Below are 21,814 nucleotides of genomic sequence, written 5' to 3' on the forward strand. Positions count from 1 at the left end.
ATCTGATCATTAAAACCTAGATTTCCATTATTTTAGAGTACATTTCTTTGATTTCCAGTGTAGATGAACATTCTTCTAAATCTCTGATCTCAATGTTCTATGCTGAAGCTATTTAATAGGTGTCTCTCTTTCCTACAGGACTGTTGTGTTAGTCTACGAGGGTTGCCTGCTCTAACAAACAACTCCCAGGATCTTTAGGGCCTAGCCCCAATAAAGGACTATCGCTTGTTCACATTGCAGTCCAATTGAGGGCTCAGATCAGGGTTCTGCTCTGGGAGGCCACCTGGGGCCCTAAACTCTACCTAACTAATGTTCCTGTCCTGGCGCCTTCCAGCCCTGGAGGATTCCAGCAGATAAAGGGGAAGACAGTCTTAGAGATTGGGTAGGAGGGCTTTTAGAGTCTAGGCCTGCACGTGACCAACATCACTTCAGTTACAACTCAGTCGTATAACTCCTGAACTGCAAGAGTGGGAAAATGTCTAGCCTTGTTCCCATGAGGAAAGCTCACAGAGGTCTGATGATGATACATCTCATTCACCATAAGCACCTCCTCTTAAGAATAAGAAGCAGGGCCCAGTTCCCTGTAGCTCTAGCACGAAGCCCTTTACCACACAGGGCTTAGAAGTAGCAACAGGTGGTGACTCCAGAGTGTGGTCACTCAGAAACAAGGGTCTCACAAACAGCAGCCATGCACCCGTGGTCTGAGAAACAGAGGACCCACACTCAGGGTCCATCATGAGACTGTTACCTCATCCTGAGCTCTCAAGCAACAATTCCAGACATCAGGGAGGGAGAGGTTACTCCTACTAGACTCAAAGATCCCTGACATATTTTACAGGTCATATAGTTAGCACAGCACTTCTCAAAGTGTGGTCTTTGAGACCCTCCAAAAGAGTCTGGGAGGTCAAAATTACTTCATACAATACCACAATGCTATGTAGCTTTTGACTCTCATTCTCTCACAAGTGTAGAGTGGCGTTTCCAGAGACTTGTGATATCACAGGTGACTTGTGATATCACAGCAGACTGACTACAGAAGCAGGCATGAGAATCCAGCTGTTTTATACTAAGCTTTACTTTAAAGAGAGGTGCAAAAAATCTTAAACAGTGACACTCCTCTCCCTATACATTTTGCTTTATAAAAATTATTTTTCATAAAAAAAAAAAAATGTTATGTTACGAGAAGCCTGGCATGCTACAGTCCATGGGGTTGCAAAGAGTCGGACATGACTGAGTGACTGAACAGAGGACATGGATTTATCACTGTACTTTTTAAGGGAATAATTATTTAATGCCTTAGTTTTTTAAAAAAAATATGGTATATATTGGTATATACAACCCACATAAACAAAAGCTCTTTGGGTACTCAATTTTTAAGAAGATGAGATGACCCCCAAGACTGAAGGCTTGAGAGTGGTTTGGTGCAGTGGCTAAGATGGCAGCCTCTGAAGCCAAAACACTTTAGCTCAAACCTTGCTGCTGTACAGGTATGAAAACGAAATTAAGATAAACTGTGCTAACAAACTCAGTGTATGTGACCTTGAACAAATTACTTGGCCTCTCAGCCTCAGTTTCCCCACGGACAAAATGAGGAACGTGCTCTTCTTGGCTTGTCTGGGGACTGAATGAGGTAATCCCCATAAACACTTGAACCTGTACTCGGCACACAGTGCACGCTCAGTGAATGCTGGCCCTCACTCATGTGTACGCCCTCAGCAGTCAGCTCAGCACAACTGCCCAGAACAGGAGTACAGCCTGTGTTTTCAGAAGCTGAATGTGAAATAAATAGAAGATGATGTTTCGAAAAGATATCATACCACAGCCATCCCAAGGTCAGGTTAGGATTACAGTGTTTGCTTACCTGTCAGCCACATCCAGATCAGATTCCATCTTGTCCAGGCCTCTGGAGATACTGTCGAGTTGCTCGCCCTGATGGTGGAGGACTTTGGCTGTGTCTTCCAGACGCTTTTGAGTACAGGCCATCAGACAAGTCAGCTCCTTCCCCTTGGTCATAGAGGAGGAGGAGGCCTCAGCGGCAGCTCCTGACTCAGACAACAGCAGCTCTCTCCAGAAATGCTCAATGATGCTGAAAACGGCATTTCGACTAGGCTGCAAGGAACTGAACCAGTGCTTGCTGTGGTCCCTCTCCAGGATGGTAATGGAACTGAAGATAAAATGAGAAGCTTCTTTCTTGATCTCATTTATACCAGAGAGGGGAAAGCTGACAAGGGGCTCTCTAGTTTTATCAGTCGTAAACTTTAGTGAGAGAGGAGTTAATGACAGTCTTCCAGGGACCCACCGCTTCTCAAGCTCTAAATAATAGGAGCACGGCCAGGTTTGGACACAGGTGTCTCTGCTCATCTGGTTCCCGGGTCGGTTTGCACCACGGCCAAGGTTGCTCTGCCTCTGAAGGAAAGGGCACACGTTAGTGGACGGACGAGCATGAAACAGGACCTGGACACTTGGACCAGAGACAGCAGGACATGGATGCTGAGGGCGTGATCCAGGTTTTGAGCCCACAGGAGACTCCAGCAGGGGCCAGGCTCTCACACTGCCTGTGACAGGCAGGATGAAGACTGCGCCCGACTCGGAAGAGAAGCAAGGGCTGGGGCCAGGCCTGTAGCGGTCCCAGAGCACCACGGTCCCCGGGGGCTCGGCACCACAGCACCCTCAGTGCTCATCCGTGGCTAGATGCGACCGAGGGGAGAAAATCACTGGGAACGACTGCCCGAGGAGTCCTCACAAGAACACCACTCTGGCTGTGAGGACTCTACCGCTATACGTTCTACACGTGTTCAAACCAACACTCTTCTTTTGACATTTTTATAAGTTTAGGTTCATATAGAAAATAATCCTACAAACTTTGTCATCTGTATAATCCCAACTAATTTTATAGAGCTCCATACAATCATATGTACATATTTATATACGGTTTTATATAGTTACAGGTGACAGGTGATATTATTCATATCTACAGCTTCCATTTACCAATGCATTTTTTTCTTTTTTTGGACACGCCCCACAGCTTGTGGGATCTTAATTCTCCAACCAAGGACTGAACCCAAGCCCTCAGCAGTGAGAGTGCAGAGTCCCACCCACTGGACCAGCAGGGAATTCCTTATCAATACATTTTTTTCTTTTTTTGGACACACCACACAGCTTGTGGGATTTTAGTTCTCCAACCAGGGACTGAACTCAGGCCCTCAGCAGTGAGAGTGCAGAGTCCCAGCCACTGGACCAGCAGGGAATTCGTTATCAAAGCATTTAAAAGTCATGAATGACAGATCTGAAACAGCCCTTGGAGAACACTCAGTCCAACCCTCTCATCATACAGATAAAGAATATAAGGCCAAGAAAGGATGAAGACTTTGTACAGGGTCAAACCACAAGTTTTAAGTCCCCCAACATGACTACACTGGGCTGCAAGTAGAAAAGAAACAGCAACATCCTTGGTTCACAGAGCTTAAGAGTCCATTGGAACTCTATAAACTTCCTCACTGAGTTATACTCGAAAGACTCAAGACTCTTCAAAGTAATTACTGCACTGCATGCCACATCAAACAACACAAGGCTGGACACCGAAAAAGGGAGTAGCTGTGCCTGAAGAGCTTGCACTGAATTGAGAGTCCCGGTTATAAAGAGATACAGTGGCTTGAGATTAGGAAGAGCATCATCAACTATGAAGTGAGTTAACGCGAGAAAACAAAAAACCCAAAGCTCACAGGGTACAGGCATAAAAAGAGACGTAAAGAAGTCTTAACTGGACTGTAGTGGCATCTAATTGGTCTCCTGCCTTTGGTACTCCAAAACACGAGCTGCTGCTGCTGAAATCTTCTTTGCAGAGTAAGAGAGGCCTTACCCGCCCTCGGCCTCTCCTCCCCTTTCTACCTTGCCGAGGCGTACAGAACTTATGCACACTTACAGTACATGTTAAATGGTAGGATGACCGCTTGTTATTTGACCACAGGCTCTCAAAGGGCAACGGTCGTATTTTACTCAAAACCCTGACTCAGGACACACTTGAGACTGAACGAGCGCAGCAGACACTCGTGGCTTATGGTGTCTGCCCAGCTGTGGCCCTCAGCATAGTTGTGGTCGGCGCTCAGGCTGGCCTCACCCTGCTGCTTAATGCTCTCCATACAAGGTGTGGACATTACTGAGAGGGAATTCTTCACGGTGTTTCTCCACATACTATATCAAAAACTGATATGAAATTTGATGTCATGAAAACTGTCCAAGAGTATCTTCCTTATAACTGTGGACAGTGTCTTCCTCCTGGCTGAGAGATTTGTTTCCTGACCAGGATAATAAGTGAGTGTCCCCTCTGAGGCAAGGGTTAGGCGGGTTTGCTAGCAGTCCCCACATAAGTTATGACACAAACCCACAGAATGTGCAGCATCCACTTGGGCCTTAGAAGTCAGGGGCAAAGGGGGCAGCTGTACACAAGAATCCTGCTGTGCCACACACAACAGGCCCTTCCTCTCTGAGCAAGGGCCTCCTGTCTTCTTCCACATCTGCAAAACTAAGGCAGGCTCACTCTTAAACCTCAAAGTCTCAGACCCTTCTTGATTCCCGGCAGTGATGCGCACCACAAGATCATTCTACTTTGGGGTACGGGTTCTTCATACCAGAATCTCTATTAAAAATAAGTATTTAGGAAGTAAATTCCACAAGTCAACTCTATCAACTCATAACACCCTAAGATGTTTCTATCTGACTTATGGGAATCAAGACTTTCCCCAAACTTTAACTCATTTTAAAAATAAGTACATGAAAAGCTCAAACACAGGCATCAACAGCTGGGGAGAAGGAGGCCTTGAGGAGGATCCTGTGGTACTGGTAATGCTCTGCTTATTGCCCTGGGTGTATTCATTTTGTGATAATTCAAGGGTTGTGCTTTTTCTGTTCTTATGATTGGCTAATTTTTCTGCATTAACATTTCAATGAAGGATTTACTAAATATTTACAAATAAAATAAAATTTTATTAAAAATAATAAATGTACGTACACACGAGAGATGTACCAAAACTAAATTTCAGCTGTGTATCACAATTTCAAAAACATCTGAAACCACTGCCTTGGTAGCAGTACATCTGGAAGACTACAACGCCAGCCTCTCCTACAGACAATGGCCGGCGTTTCCACTCATCTGCGTGTGACCCCTTCCGTGCGTGACTCAGCCCTCCTGCATCCACTTCCTGATCTCTAAATGCAGGTAAGTGTACCTATCTCATACTGCACTGGTGAGGCTTAACTGAACCGATATGTGAAAGGTGCTTAGACGAGCACTTGGCACCTAATACACGCTGTAAGTGTGATTACGAATACTACAAAGTATCTACAGAACTCACTCAGTTCATCTGTTAGGTGTGAACAGTCTACAGTTTTCTCTTGAGCCCGCCTCTTTAATGACCGCTAAAACATCACTATACTCGGAAGCTGTCATTTGGTCTCACCAGTTTCCACCATCTGATCAGAGCTGGCTACAGACAGCATCTGAACAGAGAGACAAACACGATAGTGGAAAAGCGGAGAAGAAAAGAAAGGAGGACGTGCGTAGACACACAAAATTAAGGTGCCAAAACAACCTGATTCCACTACAAGAGGGATACATTTAACTACGTGAAGCAAACTGAAGCACTTTCCAAATGCATTCTGGAGCTTCTCTTAGTCACCACAGCAAGGGCTGGCCCAAACTTCCCAGGCACGCGCATGTGCCAATCAAGCCCTGTCACAACCACAAAGCAGCCCAGCTCACTAGCCCTGCTAATCGCTAACACCTGCAATTAGGGCACGCCTAGAAGACAGCTGCCACACTGAGGATGAGAATTTTGCCATCACTGCAAAAGAAGACATGGCGCTTGGAGGTAATAAACATAAAGGTATCAGGGCTGCGGGGACCACAGAGGTCACCTCCAATGCACTCCATTCAACAAATGAATGAGCACAGTCCTATCACGGCAAAAGCTCTAGAGGTCCGCTGACCGGACTTTCCTGCAGGTCCAGTAGTTAAGAACCCGCCTGCCAATGCAGGGCACACAGGTCCGATCCCTGGTCTGGGAAGATCCCACATGCCACAAGCAACTCAGCCCGAGCACCACAACGACTGTGCCTGGAGCCCATGCTCTGCAGCAAGAAAAGCCGCTGCAGGGAGAAGCCTGTGCACGGCAACGAAGAGTATCCCCCAGCCCCATCACGACTGGGAGAGCCCACACACGGCAAGGAAGACTCAGTTTAGCCAAAAATAAATAATTTTAAAAGACATTCAAAGTCCACTGATGGCTTGGCTAATACTTTCAGGAGTATTAGCATCTTCCAGTGTTTTCTCGGAGTGTCAATTCTGAGAAAGCAACAGCCTTATGATCTACATATCTAAGGAGACATGAGCCCAAGAATCCATCTTCTCAGCCAACATGATGATGAACGCCAGACCAACACTAAAAGCACACTGAACAAACAAACAAGCTCATACTCCCAACTCGGCAGGGCTCTGTAAGTGATCCAGGAAACCCATGCTCTTATGTCACTGGAAAGCTAACGAAGATCTCCTCAGCTGTTTGAAACTCCTGACCTTCTGTACCAAAGACCGGTGTCATCGTCTTTGCGGGCTTTATCCGTGAGCTCCCTCCCACGTCCTCCCGGCACACGCTGGGATTGTGGAGAAGCAGAATGCAAGGGGCAGAGCAGTTGGGACGGTGCCTTTCCTCTTAGACAGTGGTTCCCACCGGACAAAGGAACTGCAAACCCAAAGGGTCTTCATCAGACCTTTCTCCCTAGAAAGGACACTCACCCAAGCACTCTGAAACAGACATAAAACAGACTACAGAGCCTCGCCTGACTGGGGCCTCTCACAGGACAGGGAAGCAAGGGAGGTGCAGACCTTCAGCTTGTTATGACAGACACATCTGCCGCCCTTCCTGAGTTAGGACCCTGGCAAGCCCCCTGCACAACCCGCTAGCACCATCTTGCCGTCAAGCCACTGGGCAGTCATTCAGATATGAATAAGAGAGAAAAGAGTTTTACTCTGAGAATTAGGGGACGACTAACCCCAACAATTTAACCATGTTTTTCAGTGTTTCCACGTCCAAGACAAGGTGCCTCTGGCCTCAGTCACCAGTGTGCTCACAGCTCTGGTCAGGCTCCAGCTCTGAAACTGGCAGGACCCTGGACCTTCTGACTGGAAACAGCCTCCCGCCACCTGGCCACTCTGTGCCCGCCATCAGCCCCAAGAGAGCTGATGAGGGGCTGGAGCATGTTTACTGCTCCTCCCCATTCTTAAGAGATTGATTCAGCATGAAAACTGAGTTCCCATTAACAAGCTATGACCTGAGCCGTCATTCCTGAGTACGTACTCTGGGAGGTATTCCTCGAACACTGAGATTATGCACAAATCCCCCAAAGAATTATTGAGTCTGGCACTGCGGCATCCAAGGAACCATGCTGTAGTTCCAATGCCAGCTCCATCACAAACTTAATGACTGGAAAGGTTATTTCACCTTCTGGGTCTCTGTTAACCATTAAAATCACTAAAAGACCCAAGGACAACAGCAGCTCTAAACTATTCTAAAATTCAAAGAGAGAGAAAAGAGGAAAGAAAGTTTAAGAGAAGAGCAAAAACACCTCTCTTTCCTGTAGTATATAGAAGAAATATGAGGAAAGTACTTAGGTTTGACAAATACCAAGGAAAAAGCAAAAGGAGAAACCTGTGGCCACAACTTTTCCTACAACAGATTTCCATGGCAGCCTTCCAATCAGACCAAAATAAATGACGAATAAGGGGAAAAGCCAAAGGAACAACATTCCCGTGTGCATTAGAATGACCCCACAGACACCCTCCCTTTGCCTCAGCTAGGGCTCGGATCCCACACCTGTCCCTGGGTGCCTGCCCTTCCTCTCTCCATGCACAGTTTGTGGGAAGCAGTGTCCCCACTCCCTCAAAGATCAGGTTCTACTCCTCTTGATCCCAACTCCCTCTCTCTCCAGCAGCAATAACTTCTCTGTCCCTTCACCACTAGGAGAGGGCACGCTTTTTTCCCCCCTAAGGGCCAAGTAGTAAATATTTTAAGCTTTGTGAGCACACTGTCTCTGTTAAACTATTCTGCTGTTGCAGACTATAAGTAGCCAGACAATCCCCACAGTCTACGCACTGTTCCTCCAAGAGACTCCAAATGCGGCCCTGTGCTTGGCCACCAGCCAGGAATCTCCCCCTCCAGACAGGCTCCTGTCCCCGCTGCTCACGGACACTTCTCAGCCCAGGCCTCCAGGTGGCCAAATCTAATGCACACATCTGCTCTAACCTCTGTCCAACACGCCTGCCCACCTCCCGAGAGACATCATGTCTTGGACTCTTGGGAACCAAGCTCCCCCGGTCCCCCACCCCCAGAGCCTGTTTTCAGTCTGCTCTGCTGGTTCTTCCTCTTCTACCTGACTGCCAAATGCTGGAATCACCAGTCACAACCTTGGTCCTCTTAATCAGTACTCTGTTCTTAAGTGAGTCAACACAGTTTCATGGCATTAAATACACCTTCCAGCTGCTGCCTGGCAAACTTTCCTGTCCAGCCCAGACTCTCTTATGACTTGAGTACTGCCTGGGCATTTCCACCTGACCATCTAATAGACATTTCCAACTTAGCAAGCCCCTCCATCTGCTCCTGCATTTCAGGGAAGGCAGTGCCAGGTGAGTTCTCAGAGACGCCCTCTCCCTTATCCGTCTCAGTCCATCACCATGTCCTGGCAGCTGCGCCTCACACCTGCCCTCTGCACTCCCCACCCCCACAGCCACACCACCAGGCAGTGCTGTCACTACTCTCCCGGCCAACTTCCCAACCGACCTCCTTGTTTCATCCTGCCCCCACCACGCATTCTCTATCCAGCAGCCAACGTGAAGACCATGAACCAAAACGAGAAAACGCCACGCTTCTGCTGAAACCCTTCCCCGTGTTCCTTGAGCAAAGTCACCAGCTAGGCCAGGCAGGCTTTAGTGACTACAGCCACAGCACCCGGCCCAGTAGAGACAGGCTCGCTCGCTCTCTGCTCTGTGCCTCAGGGCTCCCCACCTGCTGCTCTTTGGACTCTGAATGGCCAACTCCACCTCTCCAGGTCTCTGTTCTAGTGGCATCCTTGCCTCTTCACCAACCACAGCACTCGCGATAATTCCAAAGAGCCTGTAAATGTGTTTACATGTTGACCAGCCGGGTCAAAACACTGGAGAAGGCAAACACTACAAGGAGGGTGCCATGGGGACAACACCGGTGCGTCAAAGGAACCAGTGAGCTACAAATCATATGATGTGAAAACACCAGCTGTGTCCACTGGGCACAGTCTTCTTCTTTCTGTATGCTAAATTAGGTCCTCATTCTATGCTAAGTTCCTGGAGTCCTGACTTGGTCCTCGCCTGGAACCCACATCTCCAGTGAAAACACAACACACCTGCTGACCTATGGATAGAGTTGAATTAGGGAGGGGCGGTCACACCAAGGCACCTCAAGAGTGTCTGAGACTAATCCACACAGTGATGCTCTTGGGGAAGAAATGAGTGGTCACAGGGGCTGAACTTACAGCACACTGCAGTTAGTATAATGGATCTCTTTTAGCACTTCCATCAGACCTGCGTCCTGGAGCAGACTCAGTATCAAGTAAACACCCTATTTTTAGTTAATTTCCAATGTAACAGACCAAGCAACGTTTTACACACCTTCCAATAACTCCTGGCCATAAAGAGGATTAGAGTCAGAACAGTGGGAGCAGTGTCTCCAGGCACCAGCAGTCAGCCTTTTCCATTACCTTCACCTCCTACTCCTCAGAGGCTCCCACTTTCAACCTGGGAGGTTTGGGGTGTTTCGTTGCAATAACACAGCCTATTCACATGGCATGCACCGTCTTCGGAACTTCTCAGAGCCGAGAACTAGGAGCTTATGTACTCCCACTGCATTTCCTACAAATGCTAACTTTTAAACTCCCCTCCTGCTATTTTTCCTCTGGTCCTCTGTGGGGTGTGTCACTGGGATGTGATAAGGCATGCCACGCTCCCAGACCTGATTCCGGTCTGGGTGGGGCTCAGGAATGTGCATTCCCTACCAGTGCCCAGGTGATACCAGGGCTGTTGTCTAGCGGCCCTGGAGGAGCACAGACCTGTGCTCCAGTCCCAATCCTGTTCTCAAGAGCTATGTCAGAAACTCATGCATACAGTGGTGGTAACAGGGTCAACACTAGAGCCACCAGACAAACTAGAGAAAATACAGGACAAAATGCCTGGCCCTGGGCACATGCTCAAGAAAGGAGACATTCTCTCCTACCCTGAGCTACTCGATCCGTTGCCCCAGCAATCCTGGGAAGCATGGGGACCTGCTGGCCTAAAGCGTCCCCTTACTTATAAAACTTAGTCGCAACCACAGAGCTTCAGAAGCTGAAATTCTGGAATTCTTCATAGGCAATGTCTCTCCGAATTCCATATTTCCCTTATGAGGCAAACTTTGAACCATATTTCCCAAATCTTTAGACAATTATGAACATTCTGCTTCCCATATTTTTCCTATTTGCCTTCCATGATCTGCACTTATCACAACTAAAATCAAATAACTAAGGATCATCCAGTCGATACGTGGCAAAAAAAAACCAAAACTGACAACTGTTAATCTTTTTTAAAAAGTTAAAAGCAGCAAAAGTTTACATATGTACATTCACTTATATGTAAAATAAAAAGAAAGACTCTGTGTGTGTGTGTGTGTGTGTGTGTGTATGTGTGTGTGTGTGTGTGTGTGTGTGTACAGAGAGGGACATAGAGGAAAAACACGAATGAATGAGTACATGCCTGGAAGGATAACTCCGTATCAAGAAACGAAAAAATGCTCTTCTCCGGATGGCATTAAGGGTGACTCTTTTTCTCCACTTTAACTTCCCAAGGCATTCTAACTTTCTGCCCAACTCTGGCCCAGTGAAGAATTCCACAGCTTGACCATGTGAGGCACAGTAAGACAGACTGGGAAGAGCACACAGTGCACGCAGAATCACACAACCCCTCACACTGCTCTGCTCACCACAAACTCTCCACCACCTGTCCCATCTCACCCATGTTCTCAGCTCCCACTTTAGACCCCTCCTCTACCTGGACTTCAGACTCTCCCTAACTCACTTTCTTCCTAGTCCTCCCCTCTGCCTTACCCCACTTCTGGTCCTTGCTGTTCTCCTGCATAAGCTTTAAACCCCTTGGAAAAGAGTCTCCACCCCCAAACCCCTCTCCAAAGCTCAGAGCCCCAATATCCCCAGTTTCCCTCATGCCACCTATAAGGATAAACAAGATTACATCTTCACTGTTCAATAAAGGGGAAGAAGCTGCCCCTTCTCTACCCTTTGAGCGTTTCTTTTGGTCAGGAATGAAACAGACTCAGTGTTCAGATTTTACAGGGCACAGTCACCACCTGCTGACTCAGAGCTGTAAATAAACAGGGACCTCCAGAACCCAGGCAGGAGTCTCTCGTCAGGCACAGACTACACAGATGCATCTATTTTTCCCTCAAGGCGATGACAGAGGGCTTCACGATTCTTTCTCTGCTTTCTGTGTGTGAAATGTGTGGAGTTCTGCCCAACTCTACTCTCTTGCAGATGCCTTAAATGTATCTGCTCACACACTAATGAAACTGTTTTCTTCTCTCCATACTGATAAGGGTAGATTTCAGTTGGAAGGACGTATGTTTCTCCAACATGCTGAGACCCTGACGTGTCATCCCCACTCAAGTCCCCCTTTTTTGTCCCTCATTTCAGGTCTGCTGGTGTGCACAGCCTCGTATTGCCACACTTGAACCCCCACACCTCCACTTCAGACCCTCGCTATTCCCCCAGCATCCCCTCCAGGTTCCCATCAACCCCTCCAGGTCCCATCATCCTATCTTGGTCTACACATCCCCTCCAGGTTCCCAGCATCGCCCTAGGCCCTCAGCACTCCCCTAACCCCCAGCATCCCCACCAGGTTCCATCATCACCGGCAAATTACAGCATTCCTTCCAAGTCCCCATCATCTCCCTAGGCCTCCACCATCTCCCTAGCCAGGGCCTCTCCATCCCCTCCAGGTCCCCAGCATCCCTTAAAGACCCCCAGCATCCCTCAGATCCCACCTTTGGCCCTTGTACCTCTCTGTTAGCCCTGCCCACATCCCTTCAACCTTCCGCAGTCCTTGAAGGTTGAGGAAGGAAAGAAGAGGAGTCCTTGCCTCGCTGGTAGCGTCAGGAGGGATTATGCCGGAAAGGCACAAGCCCAGCTACAGACTAGAGACACCGCTTACCTGAGTCGCTGGGAAGACGAGAAAACAGCGAGACTCGGGGCCAGCGCCGTTCGACAACCTCTGAAGCCCTGGGGTACCCGAAGCTGGGTCGAAGCCGCTACAGGCCGTTCCAGTACCGGGTGCGGGCCGCAGCGTGAAGCGAGCATGCGCGCAGGGCCTGGCTCGCCGTGTTTCAGGCTCCGGCAGGAACTCCGAGTGCAGACTCTTGGTTCCGCTTGACTGCTCTGGGACTGCCGCGGGCTTTGCTGTCTGTACCTCGCCGGTTTCTCTCTGGCCGGCTGTGGGCTGTGAGCCACGGACGCCTAGAGCGTTTACTCCGGAAGCAGTTTTAGCAAACACTTCCTTTTTCTCTTCCCAGTTTGGAGAGCAGAGACGGGAATGCGCAAGCGGGGTTCTGGGCTTCCGCCCTTCGCGGGTCCGCAGCCGGGAGGCTTCAGCGCTGTTTCCATCGTCCGCACCAGCCCCTCTGTCCCCGCTGCTCCTTCGACATCCCCCGAGCCGTGCCCCGTTCCCAGCGGCCCTCCAGACTCCCCGTCCCCCCGCGGCAGACTCCCAGCCCGGGTTACCCTGCATCCCACGGCCGCAGAACCTGGCCCGGGATGGACAGGGAGACGCGCGTGTTCGCCGAGAGCCACTTCAGAGGCTTCGAGGGGCGTCTCCCCAGCAGGGTTTGTCCAAAACTGGACCGCGTGGACTTCATCGAGAAGCCGGACTCCTTTTCCTACGCCGACTTTTTCAAGGGCTACCTGCTCCCCAACTTGCCCTGTGTTTTTTCCAGCGCCTTCACCGAGGACTGGGGCAGCAGGAGGCTCTGGGTGACACCCAGCGGAAAGCCCAACTTCGATTATCTGCTTCAGAACTATGGTAAGGACTGGGCAGGAACACCCTGGAGTGCAAGCACAGGCCTTGACTCTGGCCTAAGTCAGACTGTGAGGGCGCAGATGAGGAGAGCCAGAGAGGGCTTGAGGGAGGCAGGGCGTGAGAAGAATTCACTGGAGACGGTGTAGCAGTGAATTGGAGGGCGGACAGGGTCAGGGAGGATGGACAGGCTGGAGGACTCTCAGAAAAGTCTTGTGCCTGAACCTTTCCTTTCAGGAGACGTGGTTGTACCTGTTGCAAACTGTGGGGTCCAGGAATACAACTCCAACCCCAAAGAACACATGCCCCTCAGAGACTACATCAGCTACTGGAAAGAGTACATTCAGGGAAACTACTCCTCTTCACGGGGCTGTTTATATCTCAAAGACTGGCATCTGTGCAGGTAAAGGGGCCTGGAATGCTGGCCACAGCACTGCTTCTCAGTTCTGAGTGAGCCCTGGCTACACACAGAGGAACTGGGCCTTAACCCATTTAGGAATTTAAGGTGACCTCTTCAACCTGGTTGAAAGTGTCATTCTCTCCAGTCATAGCCATCTCACTATGCCATCACAGGCTTGGCTGCTGTGAAGATTGTGGGCCTGGCAGAGGTGCATATGGCTATGGTTACCCACCTCTTCGTTGTCAGTTTTGCCCAGAACCTTCCTTGTCAGCTTTACCTCCATCTAACTGGCAGCACCCAGCCTTTGCCTGTCTGCTCAGGCACCCCTGGGACTAGCTTCCCGTGTCCAAACCTACTTCTCCACGTCGGGCCTCTTGTCATTCACCTTGGTTGCTGCCAGTCTCCAGACTGCCCTGCCTCAAGTCCTGCACTCCACTGCTAGGCTCACTAAGGTCCAAATGAGCTTTCCAGCAGGACTGTGTCCCTCCCATTTAAAAATCTCCATCACTAACCAGCAGTGGCAACTGTTTAATGAGGGCTTCCAAGGTTTGTCCCCACCCACCGCACACTTCTTCCACCTGGAGAGCTCGAAGGATGTTGTCCTCAGAAACATCTTGCTCATGTGGGCAACCCCACCCCTTCTGTGGTGTTCCCATTCTCTGAGGTGGTCCTCGGGTTTTGTAGCCATTTTCCCCGCCAGGGTTATGCTTTTCACAAGCAGAGAAGGGGTCCTACGCAGACCCCCGCTCTCTGGCACAGGGCCTTGGCACAGAGTAGGTGCTTATTTAATAAATGAGTGAACAGTTGAGTTCTTGTTTCACTGACACAGGAATTAAGACTCAAAAAAAATGAGTTCAGGCCCTTGTGATTCCCATGAAAAGCATCAGCAGCATCCTGCTCATAGCTTGCGTTGGTACTACCTGCCACACAGTTTCTTACTTGGCAGACAGAAGCTAAGATGCAACCAAACTCTGGCCTTGGCCTCAGGGATTCATATTCCAGCAGCCCAGATGGATTCATAGACTCAGACACTCATGTCCTGTGAATTTGTGCTTCAGATTAGCAATGAGTGGTTTTTACATACTTATCCTAGAAGCTGGTTCACTGTTTATTTGAAATTCAGTTTTGACAGAGTGTCTTGCGTTTTCCTGGGCAACCCAAAAATAAAAAGAGCAGAGGAAGACCTGCATCATGTAGGCAGGGGTAGCCACAGGGGAGATAATATCTGAGCAGGGTTTTGAAGGGTAAGCAGGCGTCTGTTAGTGTGCAGAGGCATGGCAGTGGAGGAATCTGCATGGTGGTGGGGAAACTACCAGTGGTTTGGTACTACTGAGGCTGTTCCGTAGCATGGCCTCTGACCCACAGTGTTGTATGACTATAGATAGATGCGCACTCTCCCTTGCGCTGGTTTGGAATGTTCCTTTATTTGGGATCCCATTGGTTGGGTTGTGGGGGTGAACCAGGAGATTGAGGGATGGAGAAACAAGGCAAAAAGGACCTTGGTGTACCTGAGCTGTCCTCATGTCTGGGCTTATGGCTTTGAATCTGCTTGATAGTCAGGGTCACTGGTGTGGGTAAAAAAGTGGAAGCCCCCAAATTTGGGAAGCTGCCGTGATGCAAATGATGCATTTATAACCCCAGCTCAGCCAGAGGCTGAAATCCTGGAATGGGTGTGGAAGGGGCCCTGAGCATCTAGGTCACTGTCTGTACAAGTTGTCTAGGTTCTGTCATAGCACCCCCAAAGCCATTTTGTCTGCTTACATCTCTGGTTCAGTCATTTGGGTAGGGATCAGCTAGGGTCACTTGGGGCTGTAGTCATCTGATGGCTGGGCTATGGCTGGATGGTCTGAGGTGGCCCCACTCCTGGTGGTTGGTGCTGACTCCAGAAGGCAGGTCAGGGTCATGCACATAATTTCAAAACTCTCATGGTATTTCATGTACTCAGGATGTGGGTGCTGGGAGGTTGGCTTGTAGCCACTTACGCTGCAGCTTCATGCCACTCTCTAAAGGGACTTCTCGGCAGAAGGCGTGTTCACCCTGCCCATATACTTCTCATCTGACTGGCTCAACGAGTACTGGGATGCCCTAGACGTGGATGACTACCGCTTCGTTTACATGGGGCCCGCCGGCACTTGGTAACTGCCTGTCTGCTCCCATCCACCGCCCTACACCCCGTCCCCGGTCACTCTCCTGAACCTTCCTGTTGGTCTGTTGGCTCTTGCCCAAAGCCTCTCAGAGGTCCCCGTTAGCCAAATGGAAAGAGCTCCTGCACCTCCTTTGTGATGTTCTGGGGTTGGGGAGGTTTGGTCCTCCCACCTGGCTCAACAGGCCAGGTGTGAGAACTGGGGACCCCTGAGGCCTCTGAGCCTGGCCAGTCTATTCAGAAGAAGCGTAGCCCACACCCGAGCCACATGGCACCAACAGGAGCTCTTGCACAGGTCGCCGTTCCATGCCGACATTTTCCGCTCCTTCAGCTGGTCCGTCAACATCTGCGGGAGGAAAAAGTGGTTCTTCTTCCCACCAGGGCAAGAAGAAGCCCTGCGGGATTGCCATGGTGGCCTACCCTACGACGTGACCTCCCCCACCCTCCTGGATAGCCGCCTGCACCCCATGCGAGATCGCTGTGGCCCGCCACTGGAGGTCACACAGGAGGCAGGAGAGATGGTATTTGTGCCCAGTGGGTGGCACCACCAAGTCCACAACCTGGTAGGATGGCACTCCACACCCCATGACCTATGCCAGACGGGTCAGGGAAACAGGCCACGGTACTACACTGGGCTGACTCTTACCCCACTGAGCTGGGCACTTTGGCCTGCCCAGCAGCTCTCCTTGCCTTCAGCACCTTCCTGAATGTGTTCCTGCAGAGTGGGCAGGGAGAGCCTGGGTATGGGATGGGGCAGGCCATGGGCAAGACGGGTGCTGCATGTAGCCATGTTGGTTCCTGCACGCAGCGCTGCTGACGGCTCCCAGCCTCTTTGCCTCCCTTACATGTTACTTTCTTGGGTGACAGTGGGCAAGGGATCCATACACATGGGGTTGTCCCAGCCTTTGGGGAGCCCCGCTATGGGTTAGTAACTGTGGATTAGAATGATCCCAGCCCCAGCTCCCTCTTCTCTGCTGGCTCCCACTGGGAGACAGGAGTGGCTCTTCCCAGCTGAGGAAGTCTGAGCAGATCTCAGGACAGGGGGAGGGGACCGTGCCCCCTGTGGGATCATGAGGACAGCCTGCACCCTGCCCCTTCCAGGAGGACACCATCTCCATCAACCACAACTGGGTCAACGGCTGTAACCTGGCCAATATGTGGCACTTCCTGCAGCAGGAGCTCAGTGCCGTGCAGCAAGAGGTCATTGAGTGGAGGGACACCATGCCTGACTGGCATCACCACTGCCAGGTGGGACAACTAGTCTGAGCAGTAGGGGGGCACGGGGTGAGTGAGGCTCGCCACAGCTATGTAGGAGTAGGAGTTGGGTAGGGCCACAGTCGGGGCAAGAATATGCTCACTAGGCCAAGGCCTCAGTCAGGGAAAGGTGTGGAAAAAACCCTGGGACAGCCTGCAATCTAAAGGGAGGTGTGGTCTCTGAGGTCAGAGCTGCAGTCTTAGGGGCCCAGTGGCAGCTAGGCCTACCTATGTGAGTGAGGGTCTGGGGCTTCCAGGCTGCAGCACTCAGACCCCTTTGATCACTGGCCGACCCCCAGGTGTGTCTCTACATCCTCAAGGACTGGACTGTGTGTCAGGGCCCTTTGTAGCCTAGACTCAGTATCGGGTCAGCAGAGCTTGCCCAGAGCTATGAGTGAGCAGCAGCTCACTGGCTGTTTCTTTCTGACCCAGGTCATCATGAAGTCCTGCTCTGGGATTAATTTCGAAGAATTTTATCACTTCCTGAAGATCATTGCTGAAAGGAGGCTTCTCCTCCTTGCAAAGGGGATGAGCCCTGGCCAGGTAGAGGGTGGCGAGGACACTGGGTTGGGCCCCCAGCAGGCCGCATTTGACATTGGCCGCATAGCTGAGGTGCTGGAGTCCGTGGTGGTCCACCCTGACTTCCAGAGGGTGGATACTAGTACATTCTCACCACGGCCAGAGGTACTACTGCGGCAGCTGGAAGAGGCTGTAGCTGCCACCACGTGCCTTTAGTGCATGCTCTGAGGACTGGGTGAAGCACGTCTTCGGGGGACGCTGGAGGCTCCAGTGCGGAAGGCGGTCAGCCTGCTCCAGGATCCCTTCTGGAAATAAAGCTCTGCCCTCCTGTGTGGCCTGGGATCTGTCACCTCCCCGTTGAACTGTCACTTCAGTGTCTCAGGCAGAGTTCCTGCTCTTAGGGGTCTGGTGTGTCCTGGCTCTCTCTTGGCATCCCTGGGGCCCTGACGCCTGTCCAGAAGGTCCAGGCTTCTTGTCCTTGTGAGGCTCAGCCAGGACTGGGAACTGGATCTTGTGAGGGAGTGCATGGGGAAGTATTGGTCATTTGGACCCAGAGCAAGGAGGTTAGGAATATGCTGGGGACTGAGGGGTGGGGGTGGCATATGGCCAGGTTTTCTTCCCCCCACCAGCCTTCCCTCAGCAAAGGCTAGCACCCATGCTGACAGCCTCCCACCCTCAGCAGTGCAGGGCCCCATCTGCAGTAGCACCACATCCCTGCATGAGTCCACAGATCTCCCACTAGAAGAGGGCCCTCAGTGTAGGGCAGAGACTGGGGCCCAAGGCAGACCCAAGGCCTGTGTCTCCATCCCACATTGGAATCACTGTTTAGAGCATCCCTTCCCTCTTCTGGCCTGTGACCCTCTTATCCCCAGCAGGATCCTGAGATGTCTACTAGTCAGAGCTCCAGGCCTCATGTGCTATCCTTCCTGCAGGTCTCCCAGATGTCATAGGTACATCGTTGGGGTGCTCTTTGGGCCCTGGCAATAGGGCAAGGCAAAGTCTGTCCCCCTCCTGCTTGCTACAGCAGTACCTTTCCCCTGCAGAGACTGAGCCCACCCTTGCAGCTGCACACCCAGTGAGGGAGAAGGCCTTGTCTGAGGTCTCCCTGCGGGCCAGGTAGGACCCAAAGGCCAGCTGGAACCTGGGTCTCGTCCACACCTCATACACCATCCAACTTCAACTCGTTGCACACCCACTGTTGGCCATCTAAAGTCACTGTGCAAACTGAGTGAGCAACCACTCTTTGTGCGCTCATTCTGCCCTGTCCAGAATTTATCCTTGCACTCTTTTCACATGTGCCTGTACCATCCAGTTTCCACTTGTTGCACACCTATATTATATGCAGTAGTCACAGTTTCAGGATTCTCCAGAGAAATGGAACCAGGGCTGGTGAGTGAAATCTGCATGATAGGCTGCAGACCCAGGGAAGAGCTGACACTGCAGTCTTGAGTCTAGAGGCTGGGAACTCAGGCAGGGCTTCTGTGATCCAATCTAGAGGCAGAATTTTGGGAAACCAAGGTCCTTTGCTGTTAAGATCTTAAACTGATTTAATGAGGTCTACCCACATTTTGGAGGGTCATGTGCTTAAAATCTCGTCAGTTGAATGTTAACCACAGTTTAAAAATGCCTTCACAGCAACATCCAGACACTGGCATTTAGCCAAATAACTGCACCATGACCTAACCACGCTGGCACATAAAATGGACCACTGTAATCACTCCTCACATATTCACTGGTCACTCTGCTTCAGCCAGTGCCCAGTTCTTACCTGCCCACCCAGACTCACCAGTATCTCCTTGCACACTCACTGTGTAATTAAAAAGCCAGTGACTCATTTCCAGGTCACTTTGCACATCTACTTGCCATCTGGAGTCACTGCATAGTCTCCACGTGCAGTTCACCAGTCTATGCACACGCATCCCACTTTCACTCCAGCACACTCTTGTAGCACTAACAACCCTCCTCCCATGCTCACCATCAAATTTTTCTATTCTCACACACTACTGTGTGCGTCTACAGAATTATTGCACACACATTGTGCAAGACTGCACACACACTGGGGCCAGGTTATCCACTTCCCCTCATGCCCCTCGCTCTTCCAGCTTCCCCTCCTGCACAGCCATTGTGTGCCATCTAACAATGCTTGCACACTCACTGCAAAACAACTACTGTGCACATTTCTGTGAGTGTATTAGGCTTCCCTTGCACATTGATCCTGCACCATCCAGATTCATCAATAATCAACTCCGTTACGGTCATTATGTATAGTTCAACCATCAGACATAGAATGAGCTCTATCTTGCTCATCCTGTGTCTTGCACTCCCACTTGCATTCAACAGTCACTTGCACAAATCCTTTAGGGCCTGCCAGAGGTGAGCCCTAATGTGTGTCTGGGTGACAGAACCATCAGAAAGGAAAAGGTAACTCAGAATTGCCCCCACAATTCATCTGTTTCTTGCCTTTAAAGCCTATATATTCAGAGGGGGGTATTGAAAATCTGTGACAGTGTAGTCTGAAGGCTGTGTAGGGTCCCACTGGCTCCTTTACTGTGCCCGACATTAACCCTTTAGTTTCCAATCCTAGGAGAAGCCTCAGGAAGGGACTCAGGTGAGTGCAGGGCAATGTGTGTTTCCCATCCAGGTTGGAAGCAGTCTAGTGTTTAATTGGTAGAGCTGTGTGTGCGCTGTCCATGGATTGTTGGTCCTGGTGGTATACCTCCTCCCTGCCTATCAGGCTGCATCTTTGAGCCCTTACTACAGGAAAGGTTGACATCTCCATGATATAACCAAGCCCCAGGCAGAGAGGAGCAGCCATTAATGTGCCTGATATGGGACTGGAAACCATCTAGGACGTTTCTGCGTTAAAAGTTTGCAGGGCACTGCAGGGGTGCTGGGCATCCTTGTACACAGGCAGCAGGAGGGCTGGCAGAATGACGTCACAAATCTTTCCCTGGAAAAGCAATAAGCAGGGAAAGGGATCCTGAGGTCAGAGGAGTATTCCAGTTTATGTGAAATACTGACCTTGGGAAAGTGGGGATGGAAAATCTTGCCTGCCCTCAGTTTGTTTGCTAATAACCTTCCTCTGCCTTTTTGAAATACTGACCTTGGGAAAGTGAGGTGATGGAAAATCTTGCCTGCCCTCAGTTTGCTAATAACCTTCCTCTGCCTTTTTCTTTTCCATGTTGTATGTTTTCTCTTTTTCACAAGTTTCTCCACTTAGGGCTTACAGAATTGCAGAGTTTGACCAACAGTTTCCTAATTGGTGGTCAAAAGATACCTCAATAACAGAAGCAGAAAGCTCTCCCTCCATAGTGTAGAAATCAGCCATTGTCCTGGGGTAGGAAGTGATCCTGGCAAGAGTTAAGTTTTAAAGATGCCCACATTTCAGTGGTTGTTGGTATGCCTGTGAAAATACCCTCAGCTTCCAAATTTCCCAAGTTCTGAGGGGCTTTCTCAGCTCCTTGTTCAGTTTAATGATACTGAAACAAACATCTCTGTGAAAGATGGATGTGGACATGTCCTTCAGAGAAGGATAACTGTTGCTTTCTTCTTCCACATACAATAAACTGATGGCCTTGCAAGACTTACTGAATGAGGAATGAGAGTGTCTGTCTCTTTCTAATCACAAAAAAAATGAAAGAATCACAACTCCTACGCTATAGTAGAAAATGGGGTTTTAGTACAATATTCAAGTGCAGCTTTGGCTATTTACAATAGTAAACTTTTTTTTTCCACCTTTTATACAAAAAAAAAAAAAAACCAGTTACTCTCTCACCTCCTCTGAAATCTTCCCACTGACCCCTTCTCCTGTGGTCTTGTAAGTCCTTGGTGCTTGGCACTTGCAGTGGCACCAGACAACATCAGTGGGATGAAGATGAAGAGCAAGGTATGTGAAGTGGGGTCTCTCCTCTCCTGGGGAAGGGGAGTGGGTAAGACTGTCACTCTCAGTTGGCCTTGGTAGAATCTCTGAGATTCCATCTAGCCTGAGAAAGTGAAGGGAGGTAGGACCAGGATCCCTGGGAAGGTCGAAGGGAGGTGCTGTGAAACAGGAGGGAACTGCAGTCGTCTGACCCAGGGGGTGAATGGGGTTCTGGGCAGCCGGTGGGCACAGCTAGCAGTGAGTGGTACTGTGAAAGGCACTGTACAGAGGGCAGTGTCTGGCAGCAGGCAGGGCACTGTGCCCATTGGCAGTGCTCAGCTAAAGTTAACTAGCCTTCTGGTTCCCAGAGAGCAGAAGGCACCTAAGGCAGTAAAACCCATGGGAAGCCAGGTTAGCCTGTGAACTTCCCAGCCAGAAAACAGGTTCAGTGGTGAAACAAGCCTGGAGGTGGCTTGGGCTGTCAGGTTGGGAGCACGGTGTCTG

General features: G+C 50.2%; 2 protein-coding genes across 10 annotated transcripts in view; one reads left to right on the forward strand and one right to left on the reverse strand.

Annotated features, from left to right (window-relative positions):
* Positions 1 to 12,412, reverse strand: part of SNAP47 (synaptosome associated protein 47) — a 69,051-nt gene extending 56,639 nt beyond the window's left edge. For all 6 annotated transcript variants that reach the window (XM_012177653.5, XM_004008398.6, XM_042249557.2 and 3 more), the window contains exons 1-2: positions 12,278 to 12,412; positions 1,862 to 2,406 (exon numbers count right to left, since the gene is read on the reverse strand). In XM_012177653.5, coding sequence (XP_012033043.3) covers positions 1,862 to 2,361 — 500 coding nt within the window. In that variant the 5' untranslated portion in view covers positions 2,362 to 2,406; positions 12,278 to 12,412. The remainder of the gene's footprint in view (positions 1 to 1,861; positions 2,407 to 12,277) is intronic.
* Positions 12,413 to 12,633: 221 nt separating this feature from the next.
* Positions 12,634 to 21,050, forward strand: JMJD4 (jumonji domain containing 4). Of its 4 annotated transcripts, none has more exons than XM_004009133.5 (6): positions 12,634 to 13,141; positions 13,373 to 13,538; positions 15,545 to 15,670; positions 15,974 to 16,241; positions 16,780 to 16,926; positions 17,365 to 21,050. In XM_004009133.5, exons 1-6 carry the CDS (start codon positions 12,877 to 12,879, stop codon positions 17,665 to 17,667), a joined length of 1,275 nt encoding a protein of 424 aa, XP_004009182.2. In that variant the 5' UTR covers positions 12,634 to 12,876; the 3' UTR covers positions 17,668 to 21,050. The 4 variants fall into 4 exon arrangements, with proteins under 4 accessions (XP_004009182.2, XP_012033039.2, XP_012033041.2 ...); XM_012177649.4 differs by having other exon boundaries at positions 16,010 to 16,241; XM_012177651.4 differs by lacking the exon at positions 16,780 to 16,926.
* The last annotated feature ends 764 nt before the right edge of the window (positions 21,051 to 21,814 follow it).

The sequence above is a fragment of the Ovis aries genome, chromosome 5 (assembly GCF_016772045.2).
Source record: "Ovis aries strain OAR_USU_Benz2616 breed Rambouillet chromosome 5, ARS-UI_Ramb_v3.0, whole genome shotgun sequence".
Taxonomy (NCBI): domain Eukaryota; kingdom Metazoa; phylum Chordata; class Mammalia; order Artiodactyla; family Bovidae; genus Ovis; species Ovis aries.

Excerpts from the sequence above, each read along its gene's own strand:
- JMJD4 (XM_004009133.5), top strand. The coding sequence starts at position 12,877 with ATGGACAGGGAGACGCGCGTGTTCGCCGAGAGCCACTTCAGAGGCTTC. Across the intron at positions 13,142-13,372 it reads TTATCTGCTTCAGAACTATG|GAGACGTGGTTGTACCTGTT; the intron begins GTAAGGACTGGG and ends CTTTCCTTTCAG. Across the intron at positions 15,671-15,973 it reads ATGGGGCCCGCCGGCACTTG|GTCGCCGTTCCATGCCGACA; the intron begins GTAACTGCCTGT and ends GCTCTTGCACAG.